This window comes from Calypte anna, chromosome 4A, assembly GCF_003957555.1.
Source record: "Calypte anna isolate BGI_N300 chromosome 4A, bCalAnn1_v1.p, whole genome shotgun sequence".
Lineage (NCBI taxonomy): Eukaryota > Metazoa > Chordata > Aves > Apodiformes > Trochilidae > Calypte > Calypte anna.
Genome location: NC_044248.1, coordinates 913,493 through 937,444, shown reverse-complemented (window position 1 = coordinate 937,444; position 23,952 = coordinate 913,493). Strand labels below are relative to the sequence as shown.

Sequence of the window (23,952 nt, the reverse complement as noted above, 5' to 3'; positions counted from 1 at the left end):
TGGTAGTGTGACATGTTCTGGGGGTCAGATCTGCTGGTTTGTTGGCCTGTGGAGGTTGTTGTGCTCCATGTTCATCTGCCTACATTCTGAGTGCAGAGATACACTTTACTTGGCTGGCAGCCCTATTTACTGGCACTGATGTCATGTAGGCATCTAAGTAGTCTGTGTAGGGACAGGAAAACATTTACATATTCCCTTACCAACAGTGACACTGGACTCTAGATGAAGAAAAAGCTAACTCATTGAAGTTACCTTTGCTTATTCTGAAAAAAAAAAGGGTATTTTTAAGGTAGTTTTTCTAGCTTTCCTTCCTACAAGGTGGTTGTAGACAGTATAAAGCAGCTGGCATTGAGAAAACAAAGGAAAATTTGTATTTCCTTTCTCAATAAATACCTTTGGGGTAGTCAGTACAGTTATCATCTCTTAGATTGGGCTGCCCTTGGTGATCTGGTTGGATTTCTGCATTACCTTTCTTCTGTGGTTCTGCTCAGCACAAGGCCAGCCTGGATGGCATCTGCAAAGGAAGGCAGGCTCAGTGGTGGCTGCGGGAATCTGGTTGTGTGGTGGCAAAGAAGAAACTGAAAGCAGCTGGGACAAAGCTGAGACAGTGAAAGAGTATGCATAAAGCTAAAGTATAGTGAAATCAAGGAGGTGGTGCTAAAGGAATGATTGGAAATGTAAATCTAATAAAAATAAATGGAGTAAGCCTTTCTACCAGTTAGCTTAGTGCTAATAGCAGGGCAACATTTGTGTTCTGATCAGACATGCCTGTCAGCACACAAGATGAGGGAGCTTTGGTAAGTGTGCTCAGTTTCTAAGTGAAATGTCTTTTGGAGGTTAATATGTCAGAGTAACTAATTTTACTTTTTACCAAGCAAAAGTAGGCTTTCCTCTTAAGCATATGTTTAGAACAATTTTGACATGTTCTACAAATGAAGTGGAAGCCTTTTTGTTCTTTATTATTATTCAGTGGGATAGGGACCAGACAGGCCCTACAGAGTGCAAGAGAAGAACTTCCTCAGGTTATCAGTCAGGGTTTTATCAGCAGTTGAACTGATTTAATTAAATCCTTTTTATTGAGAAGTAATGCAAAGTGTGTGCTTGGTATTGTTACAGGTTTTAGCTGTTGTTATTTTACAGATTATGAACTAAACTGAAAAGCTGGGGTCTGTCTTAATCAGTGATGTTTTTAGTGTACAAACTACAATGTCCTGCAGGTGGCAATATCTGATCAGATCAGAAAACTGTGTGAACCCTTAAAACCAAATTGTCTTGTGTAGGCAGGTCAGGAGACTATCTCTGTTTTATAAGCCAGTGAATTGACTCAGCAGTAACTCACAGAACCTTAATTGCTAAATATATTCCTCTTCTTTCAGCAGCAGTATAAAAATAGTTGTTAATTTTCTGTTTTGGCATGATCACAAATAAATGGAAAACCTACCCTTTCTGAGCTGTCTGTAAGCTTCTGGGCTGCTATTCTGAAGGTAGGGGCTTTTTTTTTTTTTTTTCCTTAACCTCCTTTCCCCTCACTCTTCTTTTTGGTTTTCTCCTTTCCTTTCTGGTAGTGAGAACAGTTACTTCATTTCAGGAGCTGACTACAGACACATTCCTCACTAAAATTTTGATGGGAAAATAACACTAATTTTATTTCTTAGAAGGCATGAATATTTTTAATTTAGCATATTATCAGTTGGTTTTTCTCATCCTCTCTGCTGAGTACAAGATCAAAAGAATCTCATGTATATAATTTTGGCATTAATTATTGTGATTTTGGACAAGACTGCTTAAAATAAGTAGCAGAAAATTTTTATCATTCAAGACTTTTTTTCCAGAACACAGGGACAAATCTATTTGCCTTTCCTGTGTGAAGGATGTCCCTTCAGGGAATCCCTAAGTTTTAGTGGGATTGGTAGAGCATTAGCCCAGAAAAATAGTGTGTGTCATGTCAAAGAATAGGTGTAGTTCTTCAGTAGGGGGTGAAGTGCTTTGTTACTAATACTTATCTGGAGAATGAGGCCTCTGAAGGAGGAAAACTCTGACCATACAGTCTGTGTGCTGCTCCCTTGAGACAGTATGGACACAGCCAGTGTAGCAGGGAGTCAGCAGCTGGAGCCACACTGCTTTAGGTGAGCAAAGTGAGGAGTATCACTGAGGAGTAACACTGCAGTCCTGTTCCAACTGTTTTGTCTGTGTGTGGTGTTGTTTCACTACTCCAAAGGTATTCAAGGAAGTAAGCTACAGGAATCTTGATATGCAGGCATTAGGTGCCAGCTGGGATATGGCTCTCAAGAAGGGTTACAACAGAGATGTGTTGAAGGCAATTAGCTGTCAAGGCACTCCAGTTCTCATTGCTGAGAGACTTCTAAATTCTGGCAGCTCACCTTACTTCATGGAGTTACTTGTGCACATCTGTATTTTTCTCTTCTTATCTGAATATGTCTTGATCCCATTCGCTTTGAGGAGACAATCCACTGCAGAGACTAATGGAGAAAAGGGATCAAAGATGAAGAGAAAGAGCAGAGAAGTCAGATCACAGACAGGTTGAAGATGAAATGCTTGAGGAAGAGAGTTAATGAGACAAGAGGTACAGATCAGATCAGTCAGACACATTCCAGAGGAAGCAGATGTGGTGCTAACATCTGAAGTCACAGAAACTTTTAGCTTAATGGTTAACAACATGACCTTGGAGTCTCTGATGAGTAGAAGGTAGAGATGAGAGGATCTAACACCTGAACACTGTGTGGTATGAATAGTTGACAGGGACATTGTTGGGATGAGTCTCCTCTGATAGCTTTGTTTTGCTGCTGGCTTTTTTGGGCTGCCCTTGAGGGATCACTGTGCTTGCTGCTGGCTGCAGTATCAGACTTCAGTCCTTGTCCCTGTGACAGTTGGTATTGTGTGGAGTGGTCTCAGTATCTCTGTCAGACAGCACATGACTTTTCATGTTTTACTAGAAGGGTTCATGTGTAGCTTCTTGCCAAGAAATGTGCACACATGCAGGAGCAGGCCCAGGTCTTTTGAGTTTGCCCAAGAGGATGTGTGCTGCTATTTGTGATGACTTCAAACACTTCCTGCTCTGGTGTGAAGGTTCAGCTGTTTTTGTTTTATCAGGAGACAAGAGATGGTGGGACAGCTGCAAACATCTGAGCACCTTGTTGCCCAATCTTTTCCATTCCTGCTATATTTGAGCTGCCTAAAATGAAGGCTTGGGATGTTTTAAGGGTGGGGGATTATATATGCATTGGATGCATTGATTTCTTGGGTGGTTATGGTCATAAACAGTCTTGGATCCAACTGATTGGCATTTTGTAAATCCAGATTTACAGTAGAACACCACTCTTAATTGTATTCCACATGTATATTCCAGACTGCCTCTCCTTGATGAAGCTGGACAGTGTTCTGGTTGAGAGAGGTTTTGCTGTCTGACCATTGCATTCTGTTATTGTCAGTAGGGTTTCCAAGCAAAGACCCTTGGCCCAAGAGTGTCCTCCTTGTGGTAGCTGCTAGACTCATGCTCTACACAGTCAGACCCTACAAAGAGTCTGAGTTGTCATCTTTTGTTGTCCAGATAATCAGTTGTGGGAATACCAGTATGAGAGTGTGCCACTTCACTGAACTTGAATTAACAGTTATTCCTTGACCACTCAAAATAGGTCAAAAACACGGGCCAAAACTAAACTTGGAGTTGAGGGAAGTGCTGTGATGAAGTTGTCACACACACAGGGAAGGCTCTGCTCTTCTTTCTTGTCTGTACAACCACGTATCAGTGGAGGCATCTGGGGAGCTTCAGGACAGATGAATGACAAACGTGGTTGAGTACAAGGGTGATCTTGTCCTTACAGCTTTAGTTTGTTGCAAACAACTAAATGTTATGGCACACTATTCAAACTGTGCTTAATGAGGTAGACAGTGGGTTCCATGCTGGGTTTGCTCTGCATGATTTCACTAAACATCAAGAAGCTGATGAATAAGTCCACAGTTTATAAATGATTTCATCCTGTGAGAATTTTTAATCATAAATATTTTTTATATAAATGAACAGCAAATGTTGTGAGTGTTCTGCCTCTTCTGAAATAAATGATGCATCCCAAGATAAATCTGATAACAATCTGTACTGTTGTTAATGTACCAAAGTAGGTAATTTGCACCTGGGAGTGAATGCCCTGCAGATGTTACATATGTGACAATTAATCAATAACCTCTTGCATTTCAGGTGATGCTACAGTGACCATTACTCACAGATACACACCCAAAGAGCAGCTCAAGATCCATACCCAACTCGCTGACATTGTTATAGTAGCTGCAGGTAATACTAGTTGTTAATACTCCAATCACAACATTTAAAACCTAAAAGGAGACTTTGGTGCCTGTGCTGGTGGCACTGCTAACTATTTCCCATTTCACCAAACAATTGGTGCTGGTGCTTGCTGAGGGTGTTGCAGTAGGTAGGATTTCTTGTTGTAAGAAGAGCAAGTGATTGGCTCTTTGTTCCTGCCCTTCACATTTGCAGACTCATAAACTGTTTCTAGTCACATGTGACACCTTTCCCTTAGGGAGACTTTAGAGTGAACTCGAGATTGGGAACCAGTCAGTGCATAGTTTATACAGGTATAATTATGTAAATTAAAACATTCTCTCTGCAGAGCAAAAATCATGAGTCATTTAAATTTTGATAGGAGGGTTTCTTTAAATCAGCTGGAGGCTGCATTCATAAAACAATGGTATCATTCCCTTGCTGTTACAATTAAGGGCAGCCTTGCCAAATTAACTGGTAGTTTTGGTGGCATTTGTTACTAATAGGTGAATTTTTATTTTATTTTTTTCTTTCCCAATTATCATGTAAAGAGGAAGAGAATGGAAATTACCTAGAGGAAGAGGCCTCAAAGATCAGTGTCTATAATCTTAAAGCAATGTTTTGAGAAACACTTGTAGTTTGATTAGTCTAGAACAAAGAAACAAGCAGAACTCTACTTCTGAGCAAGCTCTGTTTTTTGTTTGGGGGATATTAGAAATTGAAATATAAATTAATTTGTAAAAAAACAACAAACAGTTCAACTGCCTAAAAACCATGGCAAAATTCTGGGTCCTCTCACTTCTCATGGTTTCCTCCTGTTCTTGTACCATCTGGGAAGATTACATGAGGATTGTATCTCTTCTCCTTCCTTCCTTCCTTCCTTCCTTCCTTCCTTCCTTCCTTCCTTCCTTCCTTCCTTCCTTCCTTCCTTCCTTCCTTCCTTCCTTCCTTCCTTCCTTCCTTCCTTCCTTCCTTCCTTCCTTCCTTCCTTCCTTCCTTCCTTCCTTCCTTCCTTCCTTCCTTCCTTCCTTCCTTCCTTCCTTCCTTCCTTCCTTCCTTCCTTCCTTCCTTCCTTCCTTCCTTCCTTCCTTCCTTCCTTCCTTCCTTCCTTCCTTCCTTCCTTCCTTCCTTCCTTCCTTCCTTCCTTCCTTCCTTCCTTCCTTCCTTCCTTCCTTCCTTCCTTCCTTCCTTCCTTCCTTCCTTCCTTCCTTCCTTCCTTCCTTCCTTCCTTCCTTCCTTCCTTCCTTCCTTCCTTCCTTCCTTCCTTCCTTCCTTCCTTCCTTCCTTCCTTCCTTCCTTCCTTCCTTCCTTTCCTTCCTTCCTTCCTTCCTTCCTCCCTCCCTCCCTCCCTCCCTCCCTCCTCCCTCCCTCCCTCCCTCCCTCTTCATCATCCTCTTCACCAGTCTGTTTTCTAGATGAAGGCAGATAGGTACCTCTCAGGAGCTCATCACTTCCTCTTGCTTTGGGACTTGACTGCACTAACTCTTTCTCATGCCAGTTCAGAAACAAGCAGCAGCTGGGTTCTCACAGGTGTTTACTCAGCTGTGGGCCTGAGCAGAATTCATAGGAATGTGTGTGCTACCTGGAAATAAACTGGTAACTTCTGCTCCACATTCACTGCTTCCAGTGAGGTCATCACTTCTGATTTTTATGCTGGGCATAGTTTGTCATCAGTTAGGCTTGGAGTGAAGCGGTTCAGTAGTAATTCAGCTGTGTTTGTTCTTCACATTGTTTTCCTCATGTCATTTGTAACAAGAGCATGATACATCACTCATGACACAACATGAGATACACTTGGAGTGATGAAAACCCTCCCGGGTCAGGTTGTGCAAACAGTATGCAGCCCTGCCCCAGTGGGTGCTCTGGGGAAGATGGCACTTTTAGAAAGGTGGAATCTCTCCAAAGTTCCTCTTGTTATTTGAGAACTGTGTATGTTGTACATACCCTGGAAATGTGTGACCTGTTCAGTGACTATTAAAAAAAAGGTGACTTCTACCCTGCCAAGTATAAGCAGCTGCTGTCATAGGCCACTGTGCAAGGCGTGCAAATAGGGAATGGCTTTTTCTGTGTGTCTGCATAGAAGAGCAAGGGTTTTGTTCTCCTTTTCCTCTTCCCGTGGAATACTTCAGAAGAGATGGCTGCATTCTGGCTCCTGGTGTGATGACTTGTCACAGTGTGTCCATTAATTCTGACAGGGTGCTCTGAGGAGTTGTTTGTTCACTTGCATTCATGGCTTTTGTAATGCTTCAAATCATGGGATTCTGTTTTCACTCCTGACTCTGAGAATACCCACCTTTATATCTTGTCTCTCCTTTGCCCCCAGCCTTGGGCCCTGGTTTTTCTGTCTACTTTGATTGTAACTATCCCTGCAGTTTATTCCTTCCCTCTTGTTCCCTCCCAACTCCTTGCATCATAAGTTCCAACAATGCTGCCCCTGCCCAGCCTACCCCTCCCTATAAATCTGTGTCTGCTTCCAGGGGGAGCTTTTGAACTCTTTCAGTACCACTCAGCTTCTGCATTTCTAGTCAAAGTGTAGTGTTTCCTACTAAGCACACCCAGTACTTTGCATCCTGCTGTAGCCTTTCTGGTCTTTGCCCTCTGTCCCTGCCCATGCAGACATCCCACAGGGTCTGTTGGCTCTACCATCAGCTCAGACCCCTTGTAGAAGAATGAAATGCAGCTTTACCTGTGGTGCACATATAGCCCCCCTAGCACCTCCAGGGTGGTGATGGAGGCTGTGAGCAGCCTTTGACTAGTCAGCCTTCTGCTAGCTTGGCTTTTCAGTCTGTCTTGGGAGGGAAGACTCACCTGCCCACCAGGTTTGGAGAGGGGGTAATGAGGCAGAGGAACAGAGGTGCCAAATACCAGGTGAAGTTCTTCTGGCACTACTTGTGCTGTCCCTCGGAACAGGATCCGTGGTGCTCTGCTATAGGGATTGTGGGATTGTCAGACACTTATTCAGAGAGTGGCTGGTTACCTTTCTCAGCAGTTGGCTATTTTACAGTTCTTGCACCTAGTCTGGGATTAGGTAGGGTTATGTTTTCTCTTTGTCTAAAATACAATTAATAATTTCTTTACAAAAATTACCAGTCAAAGCTTTTTCCTTTATTTTTCAGCCAGTGCATTTTAGGAATAGCTTCTGTAATGCTTATCTCTTCCCACTTGGTATGTAAAGTAGGCTTAAATAAATAAATCTACTCATTTGGTTTGGGGGTTAGTTTATTTGTTGCTATTAAGTATTTGGCCTATTATCAAACCATTTTACAAAGGGTGTAACTGTGCAGCTTCCGTTAATATGCTTCCATCCCTATCACACACAGATCATTTACCCCCATAAGGCTGAGGCATTATCCAATTACCAGCCAGCTTGCAACTGATTGCACAAGAGTGTGATGAAGTAGATGCAGCCAGATGTTATCAGCTGGCATAGGAAAGAATTTGAGGTCTTGGCTTGCTCAACATTAGAAGCAGAGTTTCAAGCTTGTGTCCTATGGGGGAGTGAGAAATGGCAAACAAAAAAGGTTCTTGTATTGCCTGTATCTAAATGATGAGCTGGCTCTCATCCAGCACTTGACATGAAGCCAAAGCCCTTGTACACCAGCACTTGCCTCCAGTAAAACTATCCTCTTGAACTATGTGCATTTGCTTTCTTTTCCATTTTTTGTCCACCTGAGGAAAAGCTGCTTTGGTGGGGAGAAGGGGAGCTTAGTCTTCTACTTTGGAGTTAATCTGCTGTTGGGATGAACATTCCTTGCAGAACAGAACTGGTGCAAGAACCAAAGTGAGTGGGGTTTTAAAGCTGGTGGAATTTCCTGTCACTCAGAGCTCGAGGTTGCATGATAGGAAGGAAAGATAAGAGGTCTTTTAAAATGAATACAGGGAAAAGATTATTGCTGTTTCAGGCTCCCATTCTTCACTCTTGAAACCAGTTTTGGTAATGGTGTTTGCTGAGTTTCAGTGGCTCATTATGTAAGGATCACAAGAGACAGAGCTTTGTGTTCTCATGATAACCTTTGAATGTAGGAGGTCTTCCTGGTTCCCCTTTGCAATGTCCATGTGGAAATGGTAGAAGAACAGGGTGAGAATGGTCTTTTGAAAGCCCATCTCCTCCACACTAGGGCACCAAAAGTGTCATTTTGTGTCTACTGGTTCAGTTTGCTTTTGCAGACCTCCAGTGACAAAGACTTCCTTATTCTCAGATTGCTTGCTCTGTTCTTGTGGTTAAAATTTCTGGAGAGTGCAGCAAAGGAAACAAGCTTAAGTTTATTGTTTTGTGTCATATTGATCATTGGAAAGAAAAAGTAGTTCCTCTTTTTGTGCCAAAGTATCCTTGGAGGCTGTCATGAGCTCTAAAAGGTTAACTCCTTGCAGGTTCCTTGTAATCCTTATTGTTGTTGCTGTTGTGTAGAGATGTGAGCAGAGAGCTGGCACCCACAGTGGCAGCTTGGCATCCCAGCTGCTGTCATGTGTTGAAGCAATTAGAGCTTCTGTGTGTGTCTCTCAGTAGCGTGATGGTGCCTGTGTTCAGATGATCTAATCCCAAATTCTGTTAATGAAAACTTACAGCCCAACCAGTTGTTTGTGGTCTGCCCTTTGGGGAGGTTAATTATTTGTATGTAAACATGGTGTCCTTGCTGCCTTTCTGTTGAATGTCAAATGAGTTTTGATGCATTGCTCTTTTTTTTTTATTATTCCCCCCAGTGGTACTTGAAATCTAAAATAATGTATTCACAGTTTTTTCCAGCTTTGTATCATCAGTACCTTGTGTCACTGCTGAATGATAAGTGTTGATTACCATTGCACTAGTGACATTATAAACAAGCCCCTGGCTCTTCTGGTATTCCCTCTACCCATGCTCTCAGTTTTTGTAAAGTACCACTGGACCCTCTTACCTGGATACAGGAATCCAACTGGTTTTCCACTTGGTGTGTTTTTCTTGCTCACTTACAAGAGGATCAAGCAGAGAAAGTTTTACTTGGGAGGCAGTTGCTTCTCTCCTACTGACTGAGCTGATGCTGTTCATCATGACTAAAGCTGAGCTGGCCGTTTTATTTCTCTTGTTGTCAGTCTGTTGCTTATAAATGGGGAGAGTCAAAAACAAGATGGCAGGAGAGGTCAGCTTCTCTCACCATGATAGCATTTTTATTTTGTAGCAGTGGTATTTCATGCAGTTCATGTTCATTCCTTAAGTAACTGGGGGGAGCACTTCACTAAATATGACAAGAGTAACACAAATCCCAAAGCAACAAATAAAGAAAATGCTGTGGAGGTAAGATACACACAGCTTGCTTCAGGAGCTCACAAGGCTGGGTCAGCAGACCTCCTGTAATGCTAACAGTTTCTTGTGGCTTGCAGAGCACCTTTATCACACAGCTTGTCTTTGGAAAAGCTCTGAAGGGGACTCACTGCCGCAAGTCAGCAAGTATTGCCTTCACTGAGATCCTGTTCATGATGGTTGCAGGTTTAGCTGAAAATATTTAGCCAAAGTCAACAAATATAAATACAAACTGTATGAAGCAGGAGTAGTCGTTTTCATTGTGAGATGTATCAAGAAGAATTCTAGTGAAAGAATTCTCTTAAGTTTTGTGCATACATACATGTGCATGCACCCCCCCTTGGTACAGTTTGAAACTGGTGACCCCAGACTACCTGGCTGTGTTAATCAGATATCCCTTGATGATTCCAGGTATCCCAAAGTTGATTACAACTGATATGGTCAAAGAAGGTGCAGCTGTGATTGATGTAGGCATCAACCATATCCACGATCCTCTTACAGGAAAGACCAAATTAGTTGGGGATGTGGACTTTGAAGGTCAGTGAAACACTTTATATCAACTTGGATAAATATATTGAGGTTTGTGGGATACATCCATTATCAATACTTAGAATAGCCACTGCCTCAAATCAGCACTTGCAGGAATTTATTTCTAATTTATTTATATAAATAAGAATGCAAACTATATGTTGATATATCTGCTCTTAAGAAGTGGTGTGTTATATAGGAGAGAAAATGTTACGTTTAATTATGCATGCCAACAATGTTTAAGAGATTGAGATGAGCTCTTATGGCAGTGTGGTGGCAGAAGGTGCTTGTCTCCAGGTTTTTCAGTCCCTTATGAGTCTGTGAAGTGTTGCAATAGTAAGCAATAAAATTTCTGCTTTTTCACAAGTGTGGTATCTCCCACTATTCATAGCAAATAGTATTTTTTCACAGCTTCTAAAGCCTCCTTTTATGCTCTCACTTTGTGCTTGTGTGTGAAAATGATAACTTCTGCTTTAAAAGTATCTTTTATGCTAAGGGTTAATGTGGGTTCATCTTAAACTGTTGAAAATCTTGGTCCAGGCAAGCCTATGGGATAAAAATTGGTGTTACATATTGATCTTTTAACGCTTAATGTCTTGCAGAGCAAGTTCACAATGTAACCTGATTAAATATCTCTGCTCTGGAGGAGTTCCAGACTGGAATAGCAGGATTGTTGCAGTTGAAAATTAAAGCTTATTGGCAGAGTTAAGTGTGGGAAGCTTAGGCAGCATTTGCCCACATTATTAATGGTTTGAGTTCCTTATTTTGATAAGTATGAAAATCACCCACAGGGGTTTTTTTCACAGTTATTAACATCTTGGCTGGCATAATGTCTCAAAGCTTAATTATATTCAAAATGTTTCTAGCCAGCTGTATGTATTTGTAATTACATCACTCCCTTAGTTCCTGCTTCTTTCACTCACCATATGTGATACCTGTCTGCTAAAGTCAATGGAATTACCTGCAGGAGTGTAGCTAAGCCATTGTCTGAGCATGTGTTTGGAGATGTGTAACTGTGTATGTACAACAAAGATCCCGTGGAACCTAAAGCTTTTTGTTCTGTTATCCTGCCTGTATGATCACAAGTAAAAGATGATATTTTCTGTGTTCAGAACTGCACTGAAGTGCAGAGAATTTTCATTATTTTTTAGTTTGCTTTAGCAGATATGAGAAGGGAGAAGCTGTAACTTTGAGAAACATGAAATTGTAGCCTTTTTGTTTGTTTTTCTTTAACTGTGAGACCTTGTGAATGTAATACAAGTGTAGATTCAATGGCAGGGCCATGATTCAGAGTTTCAGCATTGCAGTGTATATGTCTCGTCATGTCTGCTGTGGGATGTTCTCAGGATTTTACCTGGGGGGAGGGAAGATCCAAAAAGGAGGGAGGAACTTCACCTTGGATTATGCCACTACAGTTGCAAGTAGCATTTCAGTGTGCATTGCCAAAGGGAAATTGTTGTTCATTGGTATCGGTGAAAGTTTCACTAAATCTCTAACAACAGAAAAGCCCATCCCAGTGCATAGAGCTCTAAATACTGAGAAGTCATTCAGCCTTGCCAAGTATTTGATTTGGCAGCTAGGAAATGGAACAAGCCAGTGTACTCGTGTAGTAAATCATTTTATCCTGTTCTCCATTTGATCACTTGGCTGAGTTTATATTTAAGGCAAAGTGGGAAGGAGTTTTGCAAGGTAAGGCTGAGTACATAAATGACTGTCGGGACATCCAGCAGGTGAGCAGAGCAGAGGTTTAACTGGGCAGGCAGAGGTTAAAGCTGATTTGTAAGAAGTAGATGGAAATTATTTACTTCACCAGGTCGTCTGGCTGAAAATTTCCCATAGTGGAAATTAGGATTAATAGGTGGGTGGAAACTGTTTTGACCTACTTGTCATACCCTAGCAATACTTGAATGCCATCCTCTAATCTCTCGTGGGGGTAGCTTAGTCACCCAAGTTTATTCTTCTCTCTTTAACAACAAAAGAATGCCATTTTTTTCCCAATTGTTTTTTTTATTAAATTCAATGTAAGAAGTGCCTGGAGGAAAAAAAATTCCTGCTACAGGCCAAGAGAATTTGTTAACTCCTCAAAAACGACTTGTAAAAGTTTGGAAATCTGTTCTAAAATCTGCATTTGTTGGAGCCATCTCCCCTCCCACTGTAGGCAGTGGAGCTGCATGTGGTTGCCTGCAAAGGGAACACACTTTGGCTCTCTTACACTCTGGAGATGAGAAGGAGCAGCAAGATTTAGTTGACTTTGAAAACTGTGACAGCATCAGACTTGCAGCTGTCACTACTACAGCTGCTCTAATGGTTGGTTTGGTAGCAGTGGCTGGGACACCTCCATTTATTGTGGGCAAGAATCCCAGGGTTTATTATGGAGTGCCTTGAAACAGTACTTGTGTTTTGTTTTTTTTTTTAATCTATTTTTCCATCCCCAAATGTCCTTTTCACTTTGACACTCCAAATTGTGCCCTTATCAAAAAAGGCAATTTTTTTCTTTATGTCAGAATAGCTTACTGGGTAGTTCCAAGGCACCTAAAACAGTAAGACAGGGAAATGTTGTGTATGTGGAGGTCAAATGCAAAGTGCTTGAGGTATCAAGCCTGTTATTCCTACAATATCTTAAACTGTGTGGGCATCTCTCTTTATTATAACCAGTGCAGCACATTCAGTGTACCCCTGATTATGTTAATAACATGCCAACATATACAGTCCAGGAGGGGAGGTTTTGTAGCTTTTGGGAGCAACAAGCAGGAGGGTGAGAGTGACCAGGAGGAGATGCAATGGCACCCTCTGCCAGCCCCACTTTAATTACTTTTGGGCAGCAAGTTTCAGTCACAGAAAGGGAGAGATGTTTCTATGAACAGAGTAATACATGTGTAGGTGTACTTGGCCGGGTTTTATAGGGCTTTTGTTGCCACAGCAATAATGCTAAGGGAGGAGGAGGGGTACAGGGACCAGGAACATGAAGTAAAGCAACAACTTGCACAGAGCATTTAACTGGGAACAGCTTTTTTTGGGTGGAGCACCATTTGCAAGAGTGACTGGTAGAGCAGGGTAGTCACACATCAGTGCAGCAGCTAACTTTTGAAACTGGAAATGAGACCAAAGTGTACGGAAGTCAAGTGGGATTTGCTTTAAATGCTGTTTATATTTCTTTATGATTCCTCCTGTATCTTTTACCATCAGATAGGAATGATGGGGATTGAGTCTTTATTAGATGCCTCTAAAGAAAAGAAATCCTTTATATAAGGCCTTTATATCATTGCAGTATCAATGGAAAGTGATGAGTTGTCCTTGTCTAGTTTGTGCAGCCTAGGCAATGCAAACAAGATCCCAGGAAATGGGTCCCACCAGGAGCAGGGAGGGGTTCCCAGTACTGAACAGTGTCTCAGCAAGTGTATTAGGAGTTTCTTTTGAGTGGGGGATAATTGTATATAGTGAATGCAGGAGAAGCAAGGGTGGTGAATAGTATTAGGGTGAAGAATGAACCAGACTCACTGATCACTTCTGCACAGACCATGTGAACTAAAAAGAAATAATCAGTTGAGTGAGAAGGAGGGAAATGTATCCTGTCCTCATCAGCTACAGGGCTCACGACTCCAAAGCACTCAGGCAAGTTGACAAGCTCCTGGAAACTCGGGCATGTGGTTGAAGAGCTTTACCAGCATCACCTGATGCAGGTGGCTGGTGGAGGTGGTGGTCCTGCAGGGGTGGCTCAGCCCCAGCCCCTGGGGAGCAGAGGCACAGCAGCCGCTCCTGGCGGGCGTTTGCTGCCGCTCTGCATTCCGTGCGGTACCTTCCACACTGAAGGTGCTCTGCAGATTATTGAGTCCTTTCCAAATTATCTCTCTCTGTGGCTTTTCCAAACAGTGGTCGTGAAAATAGGAAGTGGGTGCTCTAGTTGCTCTTGCTATAACTTTTGTTAGTTAATTTCTCAGTTGGTTTTGGAGACCCGGAGTTCATTTTGCAATGAAAGTGCAGTCCGTGTAAACTTGTCACCATATTGCTGCACCACAGATACCAGGGAATGTGGTGCCTGTTATGCTCCATTAGTGCAAGAAATAAATAATGTCAGCATGAGACTGTGACCCCCAGAAGGTCAGACTGACAGATTGCTGGCTGATGGCAGTAAGCTGCTGGGTGGCCAAGCCTAGGTGCTGCTCTGCAGAAGAGTATGTCACACAGGGGTCTAAGTAAGTGATCTTTGATCCTGCATTTCTGCTGCCACTGTTATCACAAAGCTACAGAGATATCTCAGCCACCTGTCTGTGCTAATGAGCTGAATGCAAAGAAGCTGTTGTGCATAATTTTACACTGGATTTTTCTGCCCAAGATGGCTGTGTTGCTTGGCTTTTAGAGGTACTGGAGCAGGAAAGATGTATACACTATTAGAATTACAGTACTGGGCAGTACATTAGAAAAACAGTACTGATTTCCCTTCATATTGTTGTCAAAATAGCTGCAGTGAGAAGGATAGGGTTAACATGAAAAAGAAAGAAACTGTAACGTGGTAGATGCTTGCTGGTATCCAGGAATACCAACTGGGAATGTGCAAACTGGAATATGGAATATCTACTGGGACTGCTGGCCATGTGATTTGCACTTATGCAGTGCTGCAGGGATGCAGTGATCCTGAGTAGCTTTATGGGCACTAGGAAAGCTGTGTGGAAACAGTGCTTAGGCAGGAATTACTCTGCATCACTTAATGAAGATGCACAAGACCCAGAAGTGCCTTCAGGTTGAGACTTGCCCTTGGTTTGTGTGATTAACCCTATTAGGTGTCTGATGTCCTTAGCTTTAAAGGAACCTAGGAATGAAGGGCTGTTTCCAAAGCAGTGGATCCTGTTTTTCAAGGAAACAATCTACATTTCATTTCTTCTGAAGAATCAAAGGAAGATTTTAAGGTTCTACAGAAGCTGCAAAATAGCAGCTCCTCCCCCATAGGCACTTCATTTGCATCCCAACATTTTCCAGATTGGCAGAGAGATGCCTGGGAGAGCAGCATGCATCTCCAGGCAGCAGGTAGAGCTAGGAACAAAGTTACACTGTCACTCAGAAGCAGAAACAAGAAGGAGCCACCAGTGCTGCATATTACCTGGTGGCACGAGATGGACCACACTGGAGTGCTGTCCTGGAACTGTGCTCTGCTCTGCTCCACTTCCCAAGGAAAAGAGAATCTATTTACATTTTTGAGGACCAGGTTATTTTTCCCCCACTTTGGTCACTGCCATTCATCTTGGAAGACTGCATTCCCTGTGTCTCTGGTTCTCTTACAGAAGGAAACCTAGCAGATGGTAGTTTCTCCAGCACAGACACCTGTTGTTCATTTTAAAATCTGGATCAGGTTTTGTGGATCAGCCACCCAGGTGGTTTTATAGTGACTGGTACAAAATCTGTCTTCTGCCAGAGTGACCCACAGGGATTTCTGTGATGATAGAGCTTGGGTAGAGAAATTCCCCAGCAACTTGTGAAAAGAGTGCACTGCATTTGCTGCTGAGGACAGGAACTAACAGTAGAGACAGTGAATGTTGTACACAGTACTAATGAGAAGGCTTTCTCTGGGTAAGGCAGGGTCCCTTTGTGGATTGTACCTCTTGGCAAGTCAGATAGGAGTAGTCTGAATAATACCACAAGAAGAGGTGTGTAACATTGCCATGGAAACAGACTTATTTCCATAAGAAATGCCTAAAATATTCCTATGGTAATTACGGTGTTTGTTTGAGTTGTGGGTACATTTCAATAATTACAACATATATCTGGGAATTCTTAGTAAATGTATTAACCATAAACACCAATCTCAAATGGTGGGTAGTTCAAAATAGTGTAACTATTAAAAAGACAAATTATTTGTTTGAGAATATTAATAATAACTGTCACGTGAAGTCTTAACTTGTTAAAATTTACATGTAAAAACCACATTGCAATTTGTTAACCTTTTCAAGAATTTTAACACTATATTTGGTGGAACCAGTCAACTGAGTAATTAAAACCCTCACAGTTTTAATTACAATCTGTTCTCAATGAGGTTTAACCTTTGGTTGTTCAGTGAGATACTCCCTGTTCACTTCTGCAAGTGCTCTTGTTAGGTCTTTGCCTTGAGGAGTTCAGCCAGTGGGTTTTTCATTTCATATACCCCACTCTTAGAGTCCAGTAAGTATTCTGGATAAAAATTAATGTCCATCTTTTCAAATTCTCTTGTAACATTTCTTTTTGTGAGACTTTGTTATTCTCAGCAGTAAAGCACCACTTGCAATCAAGATGAATACACTTAAATCACAAGCAAGTTATCTTGTTTGTTCCAAAATCAAGGTGCCTGGTTTTCCAGCCATGGATCTCTTCTCTCAGCCAGGTATAGGTCCTGTGCTGTAGTGACTTCAGTGGGAATGTATATGCTTGTGTCACTTACGCTTGCTCAGTTTTCTCCTGTGGATGTGTGTGTGCCTTTTTAAAAAAACAATGCTTTTGAAAGTGGGGTGTGAGTTTCCAAGAAATTATTCCTAAGCAAGCAAAAAAACCCCAGATGAACAAACAAAAAACCTCTCACGGTGGCATCTGAGAAAAAAACCCTCTGTAGTAATCCAGTTAGTAACACACCATTTGGCCTAACCATTATTAGCAAATGACTGCTCATTACAGGTTGTCATGCAATGAATTCCCAGCCAGTTGCTTGTAATGCCTTTGCAAGTAACCTGCAATTGCAGTGGCTTGCATTTTGCACAGCAGATAAGAATATCCAGCCAGGATTTATTGCTACATTACATTAATTCCTTGTACAAAGTGGCTAACTCAACAAGTACTAATGCTTAAAGAAATAATCTGTATATATTTACCTCTTAAGCATTCAAAGTGTATCCTAACTTTGGATAGTCTGATGTGGTTCATGGCTGGGGATAATTCAGCTGTAGAAGTTTCTTTACTGTTTAAAACTTGGAGAATCATAGAATGGTTTGGGTTGGAAGGGACCTTAAAGTTCATCCAGTTCCAGTCTCCTTGCATCCAACCAAGTCCAAGCCCCATCCAGCCTGGACTTGGTCACTGCCAGGGATGAGACAGCCACAACTTCCTTGGGCAGCCTGGACCAGGGTCTCATCACCCGAGATCTGCACCTAGTTCAGTGTAGGCACCCTGAAGTTGCAGTGGGTATTTTGCCATCTGTTTTTTCCTTGAAGACAGTGCTCATTTTTGTTCTTTATCCATATTGTGAAGCAGCAAAGCAAATCAATCAGGGAAGTGTTCTTTCTCCCTCAGTGGTTTTAAGTTCCCTCCTATGATGGTAGAATGTCTTTGTTAGAAGATGCAAGCCAGAGGTGAGGAAAGAGGCTGAATAAGTGGCCTGGCTGCTGCTGGTGCTCTGCTGTCAATTTGGAGAGGTACAGCAGACTCTGCATGCCTCTCCTCAGGAGCACACACAGTTTGGGGCTCATCTCTTCACTTAAGGAATGAAATCTGTAGCTCTGCTGGGTATTTCAAGTGCAGCATTACAGCTGGCAGGTGGGGATCATGTGAGGCCCTGCTGCCTTCCTGGGGTCCTGCCCTTGTGTCACCCAGATGTTCCTGAGCCAGCTGGTCAGCCAGATCAGTCAAAAACCCCCCCATGCCCAAAGCACCTGGCAGCATTACCTTTCCAGCTGTCTGACCCCAGGCTGTGTGGGTGTGTGTTGCCATGAGGAAGGGGTACCCTGCTGCAGGTAGGTCAGCTTGGGCAGGCTGCTGTGAAACTGTGCCCCCAGAACTAGCCCCTGGGGAACAGGACACGGGGGAAGAAAACTGCCTTGCAGCCCCAGTCCTGACTCATTCCTGTCACCCCTGTGGCTGCAACAAGGCTTCTGCCTGAACTTTTCCCATGCTGTCCAACACCTGCCAAGCTGCTGCCCCTTGTGCTCATTGCCAGCTAGGTCTGTGTGGGCAACTGAAGGGAAAAAGAATTCATGGAAGCATCTTTAGTCAATACCTTTTTCTCTTTTCTCTTAGAAGTGAAGAAGAAGGCTGGCTTTATCACTCCAGTGCCAGGAGGGGTAGGACCTATGACTGTTGCAATGCTTCTGAAGAACACACTCCTAGTTGCTAAAAAGCTCATTTACTAGAGCAAATGGGCTACCTTGGAAGAAGAATCCAAGTTGTTCTATTTATTGCTATACAAAACATTTATTTTTTACAACAAAGATATTTATTTCTACATTGTATTTATTTTTTCATGTGAAGTATTGTAAATCTGACAGTTTACAAAATGTTAAAATACTTTGTGTTACCTCCTGATGACTTATTGTGAGCAAAAATGAATTGGAGAATGCAGCCTATGCAGATAATGGTGGTGGTGATTTATTATTTCTGTGACAACGAAGGACAAAACAGGAATTACAAACACACATTTGTATCTGGGGAATGGGGTACAGTTATCAAGATTTTTTAAGCACTTTGGAGCCTCAGATTTGATCAAGCAGTATAAAAAATAAGTTTTAACATGCTAGATACCTTTTAAAAATATGGTTTGGGTTCTGAGGTCATGAGGCACTCTGGGTATAGTTTAAAGTCTTTAAATATTTTAAACTGTTTAAAAGGCTTAGAGGAAGCAACAGAAATCTTAAATTTGAAAGGAGTGAAAGACTTGGTATTTTTGTTTCAGCTGCCAGGCAGGAATGTGGACATGGATGCAAACATTCAGTACTTGTTTTAAAATAATGAAACACGAATGCTGGTGAGATCCTGAGCCTAAACATAAGGAAGAGGTATGCATGAACAAATAGCTAGAATTGGGGCCAGAATAATTTTCTTTCCATGTCTGGATTTATTTGACAAAAAGGTTTGGTGCATAATACCCTCATCCCACCCAAAGCCCCTGAATAGGTACTCAGACTGGATTGGACATTGATTAAACAGAATGTAGTTAAAACTACTGTGTATATGTATTAAATGTAGTGGGGAGGGGTAGAAGAGGATAAGAAAAGCAGAAGCTTGTCCCTGAAGAAGTATTTGTGTTGGAATTTTAAGTGATTTCATTATTATCTTTTCTGAAACTGCATGAAGAGCTACTGTATTTTTATTTTTTTTTAAGTCTATGATGTGCCCTGATGAACCCTTGACTACCCTGTCTTGCAGCTTTGAGGGGACTGTATGTGATAGTGAGATCAGTGTGTTTCTGTTCCCCAAAATTACAGTTCTGAGGCTGTTCTAGAGCAGTCTCATGCAGTGTCAGATTGGAGTGGAGTTACTGAGACACCAGGGAGCTGAGTGTGCACTGCTGACACGCAGAGCCTACCCCAGTTCCCACTGAAGCCACTGGTTTGGACTTTTATCTTCCTGTTTTTATCTCAGTTGGGATAACTTTGATTTATTTTCATCAAGAGCCTTGGGTGTTTGCCAGTAGACTATAGATAACTTGAAAGGGGAAGAAAAAAAATTGTGGCTAAATACTACTGCTGTTAAACAACAAAAAAAAATACAGTTTTAAAAATAAAGGCAACAAGATGGGGCATCACTTCTGTGCTGATTGTTCTTGTGATGGACTTCCTGAGAAATCTGTTGAATGCAGCAGAGGCTGACAGAATCATCATTAGGTGCAGAATAGAGTGCCAGTAGTGTGGACACTTGTTTATCTGTCCCAATGGAAGTGCTGGGATACATACTGGGAGGTGAATCAGCCCATCATTGGCTATAACAGAATAAATTTAATCCTGTTTTGGGGGTGATTGTGTTTTTTCTGTTTTTTGTCAGTGCATTAGGAGCAGAGTGAAGGGGGTCTTCTGCATGCTCAGTCATTAGTTTTTCCATCTTTACATTGCTGTTCTGTGTCCATCTTTGTTTTCTTTGATCTGACTATAACCACCTCTGCATTTTTTTGGCAGGGTACCAGTTTATGTTCTTTTGCTCATGTCACTTGATTCAGTCTGTGTCTCTCCCAGCCTAGCAGTGGTTCCTTGCCCATGTAAAGCTGAGTCTCTTTCCAGCTGTGGTGGATGGGTTAGCACTACACAAACGCCAGAGAGACGGAGGTTTCACTCAACCACCTGATGTTCCCAGAGCTGCCAGACCCATTTCTGAAAGTCTTCTCCACTGGGACAACATCCAGAAGGAGCAACCAGAGGGAAGGGCCTATTAACCAACCCAAAAGCATGTTCACGTGCCAGACCTGGTCAAATCTGGCCCAAGCATGAATGCCCCGTGGCGGGCAGAGGCACGACCTTATCCAGGGCAGCCCTCTCCCAGGCCTACCGCACCCAGCTCGATTGCCTAAGGATGAAGCCACATCTGGGATTCAAGCTGGATTAAGCTCCCATTGTGCAGATGTGTGTTGAAAGCAAGGCTCTTAGCCCTGCTCAGAACTGATAGCAGAGGTTATCCAGGTAGGCATAAACACTCCTGTCATTCTGGGGAGTGCTGGAGCTGCATTCAATCAGTGTGCAGGCATGCAGCAATTCAGGATAGCAAAGGAAGCAAAAAAGCCTCCTGGAATGCAGTTCATGAGCAGGACGCATAATTAAAATGCACATAACTAGCTTGTGTTTTTCCTTTAACATGTGAAGTGGTTAGATTTAATCCTTCAGGTCACTGGGGAGAGTGCAGTGTACAGGGAGAGCTTGTGCTGACCAGAATTATTACAGCATTTATCCAGAGATCTTTTGTTACAAAATACAAAAATGGTGAAATGTTTTTGTTGCTTGGAGGTCACAGCTGAGAAAGTGAAAGTTGCTGCAGGGGTGCAGTGTGCAGCTCTCCTTTGGCCAGTCAGGTTGCTGGTGTGTCTGCATGTTCTTGAACTGGGCTTTGTGGACCATCTGCTCTGGTGTGTTTGGCTACGTAAGGAGCTTTCAGAGAGACTGGTCCTGCTTGTTCTGAGCTGCTTGTGACTGAGGAATTTGAACAGCGTTTGGGGCTGTGAAGAATGGTTCTGTATAAGAAATGTGTGTGGCAGGTACATCTTGGAGATCCACAAACACTTGGTACAGGTGCACACCCACCTCCTGGAAAAGGCAGAAATGGGCTGTTACAGCAGCAGCCAGGCAGGAGTAACGCAGGCATCACCTGATTCAGGAGGCATTACCTGCTCTCTGTCTGTGTTTTTGGTGCCAGTGCTTTGCCAGATTTCACCTCCTGCCCTGCACAACCTCACGTAGCTGCAGCCAGCAACCCCAAACCTTGCACCAGGCAGGTGGCCTGCCTTGCTGCAGTGCTGTGCACACGGAGAGGCTGGATGAAGAGTGATTAGCATGCCCCTTGGCTTGACAGAACCTGGGATCAAAGGCATCTTGCTAGCAGTCACTGATGGAGAGCAGCATCCATTATCTTCATGTCTGATCGCTTCCTAATCTCTGCACTAGCTGGTCTTGCAGTTCCTCTTCTGGATGGCAGGGAGCTGAGGTACAAGGAGGACCAAAGGAAGGAACACCAGCAAAGCAGGGGCTGGTCCCTGGAAACCAGAGTAGCATCCTGAACACTGACAGTTCTCCTGGCAGTGACACAAGCCCTACATTGCTAAGGGAAAGAAAGATCACGTTTTTCACAATACAACAGTTTTCATTTTGCTTACCTCTGTTTTCCTGTCTTTGGTTGGTCTGCTCTGGCAGGTACCCGGCCTCCCTTGAAAACTCTATCTTTGCATGCACAATTATGCCCACAGGTAATAGGAAACCAGGGTTTCAAAAGAAAACCTGATCCCATTGCTAGATAATAGCAGTTTCCTAAATAAATGTGTGGTTGCCCTGGGGGCTGAGGTTGTTGCCAGATGCACCTTTCTTTGATTGGTGAGAAGAGCAGATGACGCTCCGTGGCGTATAAGTGGAAGAGAAAACCTGGGAGCACAGATAAGCGGAGCGAGTGAGCCATCTGGGAAGAAGAGTTGAGAAGGTGTTAAAGCAGCTGCTTGCCATGGCATTTGGAATGCTACTCTATATTTTGCTGAAAGGTAGGTTTGGAGGAGGCTTTTCAGTGTCGTAAGATACAAGGCTGTGCTGAACTACAGTTGACTCTGAAACGAGCAGTAGGGGTGGGAAGCACACGAAGGCATTGCCAAGGAGAATCACGTTAGCAGCTCTAAACCTGGAGGAGATGTTAATGGATAGGGTATAATTCATGGAGTGGAATTATTGGAGTGATATAATTCAGACTTTTAAAAAGGAAGCTACTAAGGCTGGTAAAGAGTGTTGTAAATGGTGTAAGGTAGCAGCATGAAGAACAGGATGGGTATTTATTTTGGAAATTTGCAAACAATAGTTTGTTTTCCTCCAAGCATAATTATGCTGTGGCGAAGAATGTTTTAAATGAGTTGTTACCATGTTGCTGCATCGGGTCACAGTTGTTTTAAGTTGGTACATGTTTTCTGAATTGAACCTTGAATAGGTATACTGAGTTTTTCTGTTACAGTAAGCATCTATTTGCATTACACAGCAATGGGGGCACTGAGTGAAGAGTCAGCTGTTACTGTGTCATCCCTCAGCGCGGACTTATGGAATAACTGGACAAAAAACAACACTGAAGGTATTTCTTTTTTGTTCTGTTTGTCTCTGTGAATCTGTCACACTCCCAAAAAAAAGGCAAAATTAAAAACCCCAATGAAATCTGTTAAGCTGGTAGCTGCTATCATGCTTCTGTCACTTGGACACTGTTGAATTTTGTGGGTTTTATTTGCAAGATGAGCTCCTTTCTTTGTTCAAGGAGCCTGAAAAACTTCTCTGAAGCAGAACCTCCCCTTCAGCTGGGGTAGGCTCAGTGTCCACCAGCTGGAGAATCGTTTATCTGAAGGCAGTTACAATTTGCAGGAGGTATTTTAAGGCTAATTGGGACAGATCTGCATTTCTGGTGGCTGTTTCTGCCCCTTTGAACGAGTGCTTGGTTTCGATCTGTCTTCAGTGTGAACATGCACACAGTGAGAAGGCAGCAAGCATAACTTCAGGTGGTGCCTCTCACTGCCCTGGGTGCCTGCTTGCTTTGTTGGAGTTTTGCTTCTGGCTGTTGCAGCTTCCATAGCCCTCTTCAGACTGCTAGCTCTCTCTTTCTCTTTTCTGATTGAAATGTGAACTCAAGCTATTTTCTGCCAACATCTAAGAGCAGAGGGCTGTGTTGCTCCTGCAAGCTGCATTCTTGGTGTTACTTCAGGTGCCAGTGATGTCATTCCTTGTGGAGAACTGTGTGATCTGCAGCTGAGGCTTTGGCAGGTCGGTAAAGGAGGAAAGGATTTTAACCATAATACTTATTAATGTCTTTGTACTTTAAAAAGTACATAAACATGCATACAAATTACCTTCTGGTAATTGTATGTCATCACAGGATGTGCCACAAGTTTGGCTTAGTTGATCCATAAGTTTTTTGGTTTTTTTTTCTTACAATTTAGATTTTTTGGTTTTGTCTGATTTGTTGTAGTGGTACAGTATTACAGAGTAACAGTCATGTATATAGTGCATATCTGGGTTTCATATATATAAAATGTATAATGTGTATACACACACCTATGTAGGTGAAGTCAGGAAGATGTTGATGTGTTAGAGCAGCACTGGGGTCTGGTTTAGTGGATTTGCCTGTGACATGCTTCTGCCAGAGCTCCACACAGCAGTCAGGAGTACAATGAAGTAACAATGTGTTGTGACTCATTAAGTGTTCTGTTGGTATTATTTCCAAAGAGCATGAGTTATGAACCATCTTTAACAAGAAGGAGGCTGATTTAGAGGGGCCCAGCCAGGTCTGATTGTCTGGTGTAGCTGTGTGCCAGCTGTGGCTGTGCCAGTCAGACACCTGTAGCTGAGAGTGTGTTCTGCTCAAAAGTAGAAGCAAATTCACAAGCAGATGAGGGCATGTTTACCCTGGTAAAAGTATATTTTGGTTTATCTTTTACAAAAACACTGAAAGGTTAGAAAACAGCATTTCC

General features: G+C 42.6%; 1 protein-coding gene across 6 annotated transcripts in view; it reads left to right on the top strand.

Moving 5' to 3' along the window:
- Positions 1 to 23,952, top strand: part of MTHFD2L (methylenetetrahydrofolate dehydrogenase (NADP+ dependent) 2 like) — a 42,286-nt gene that overhangs the window by 11,432 nt on the left and 6,902 nt on the right. For 2 of the 6 annotated variants that reach the window (XM_030450161.1, XM_030450159.1), the window contains 2 exons: positions 4,214 to 4,306; positions 22,479 to 22,568. In XM_030450161.1, the coding sequence (XP_030306021.1) occupies positions 4,214 to 4,306; positions 22,479 to 22,568 (183 nt within the window). Of the gene's footprint in view, positions 1 to 4,213; positions 4,307 to 9,980; positions 10,107 to 18,068; positions 19,771 to 22,478; positions 22,569 to 23,952 lie in introns of those variants that run through there. The other 4 variants (XM_030450163.1, XM_008497409.2, XM_030450162.1 and 1 more) reach the window with 4 other exon arrangements.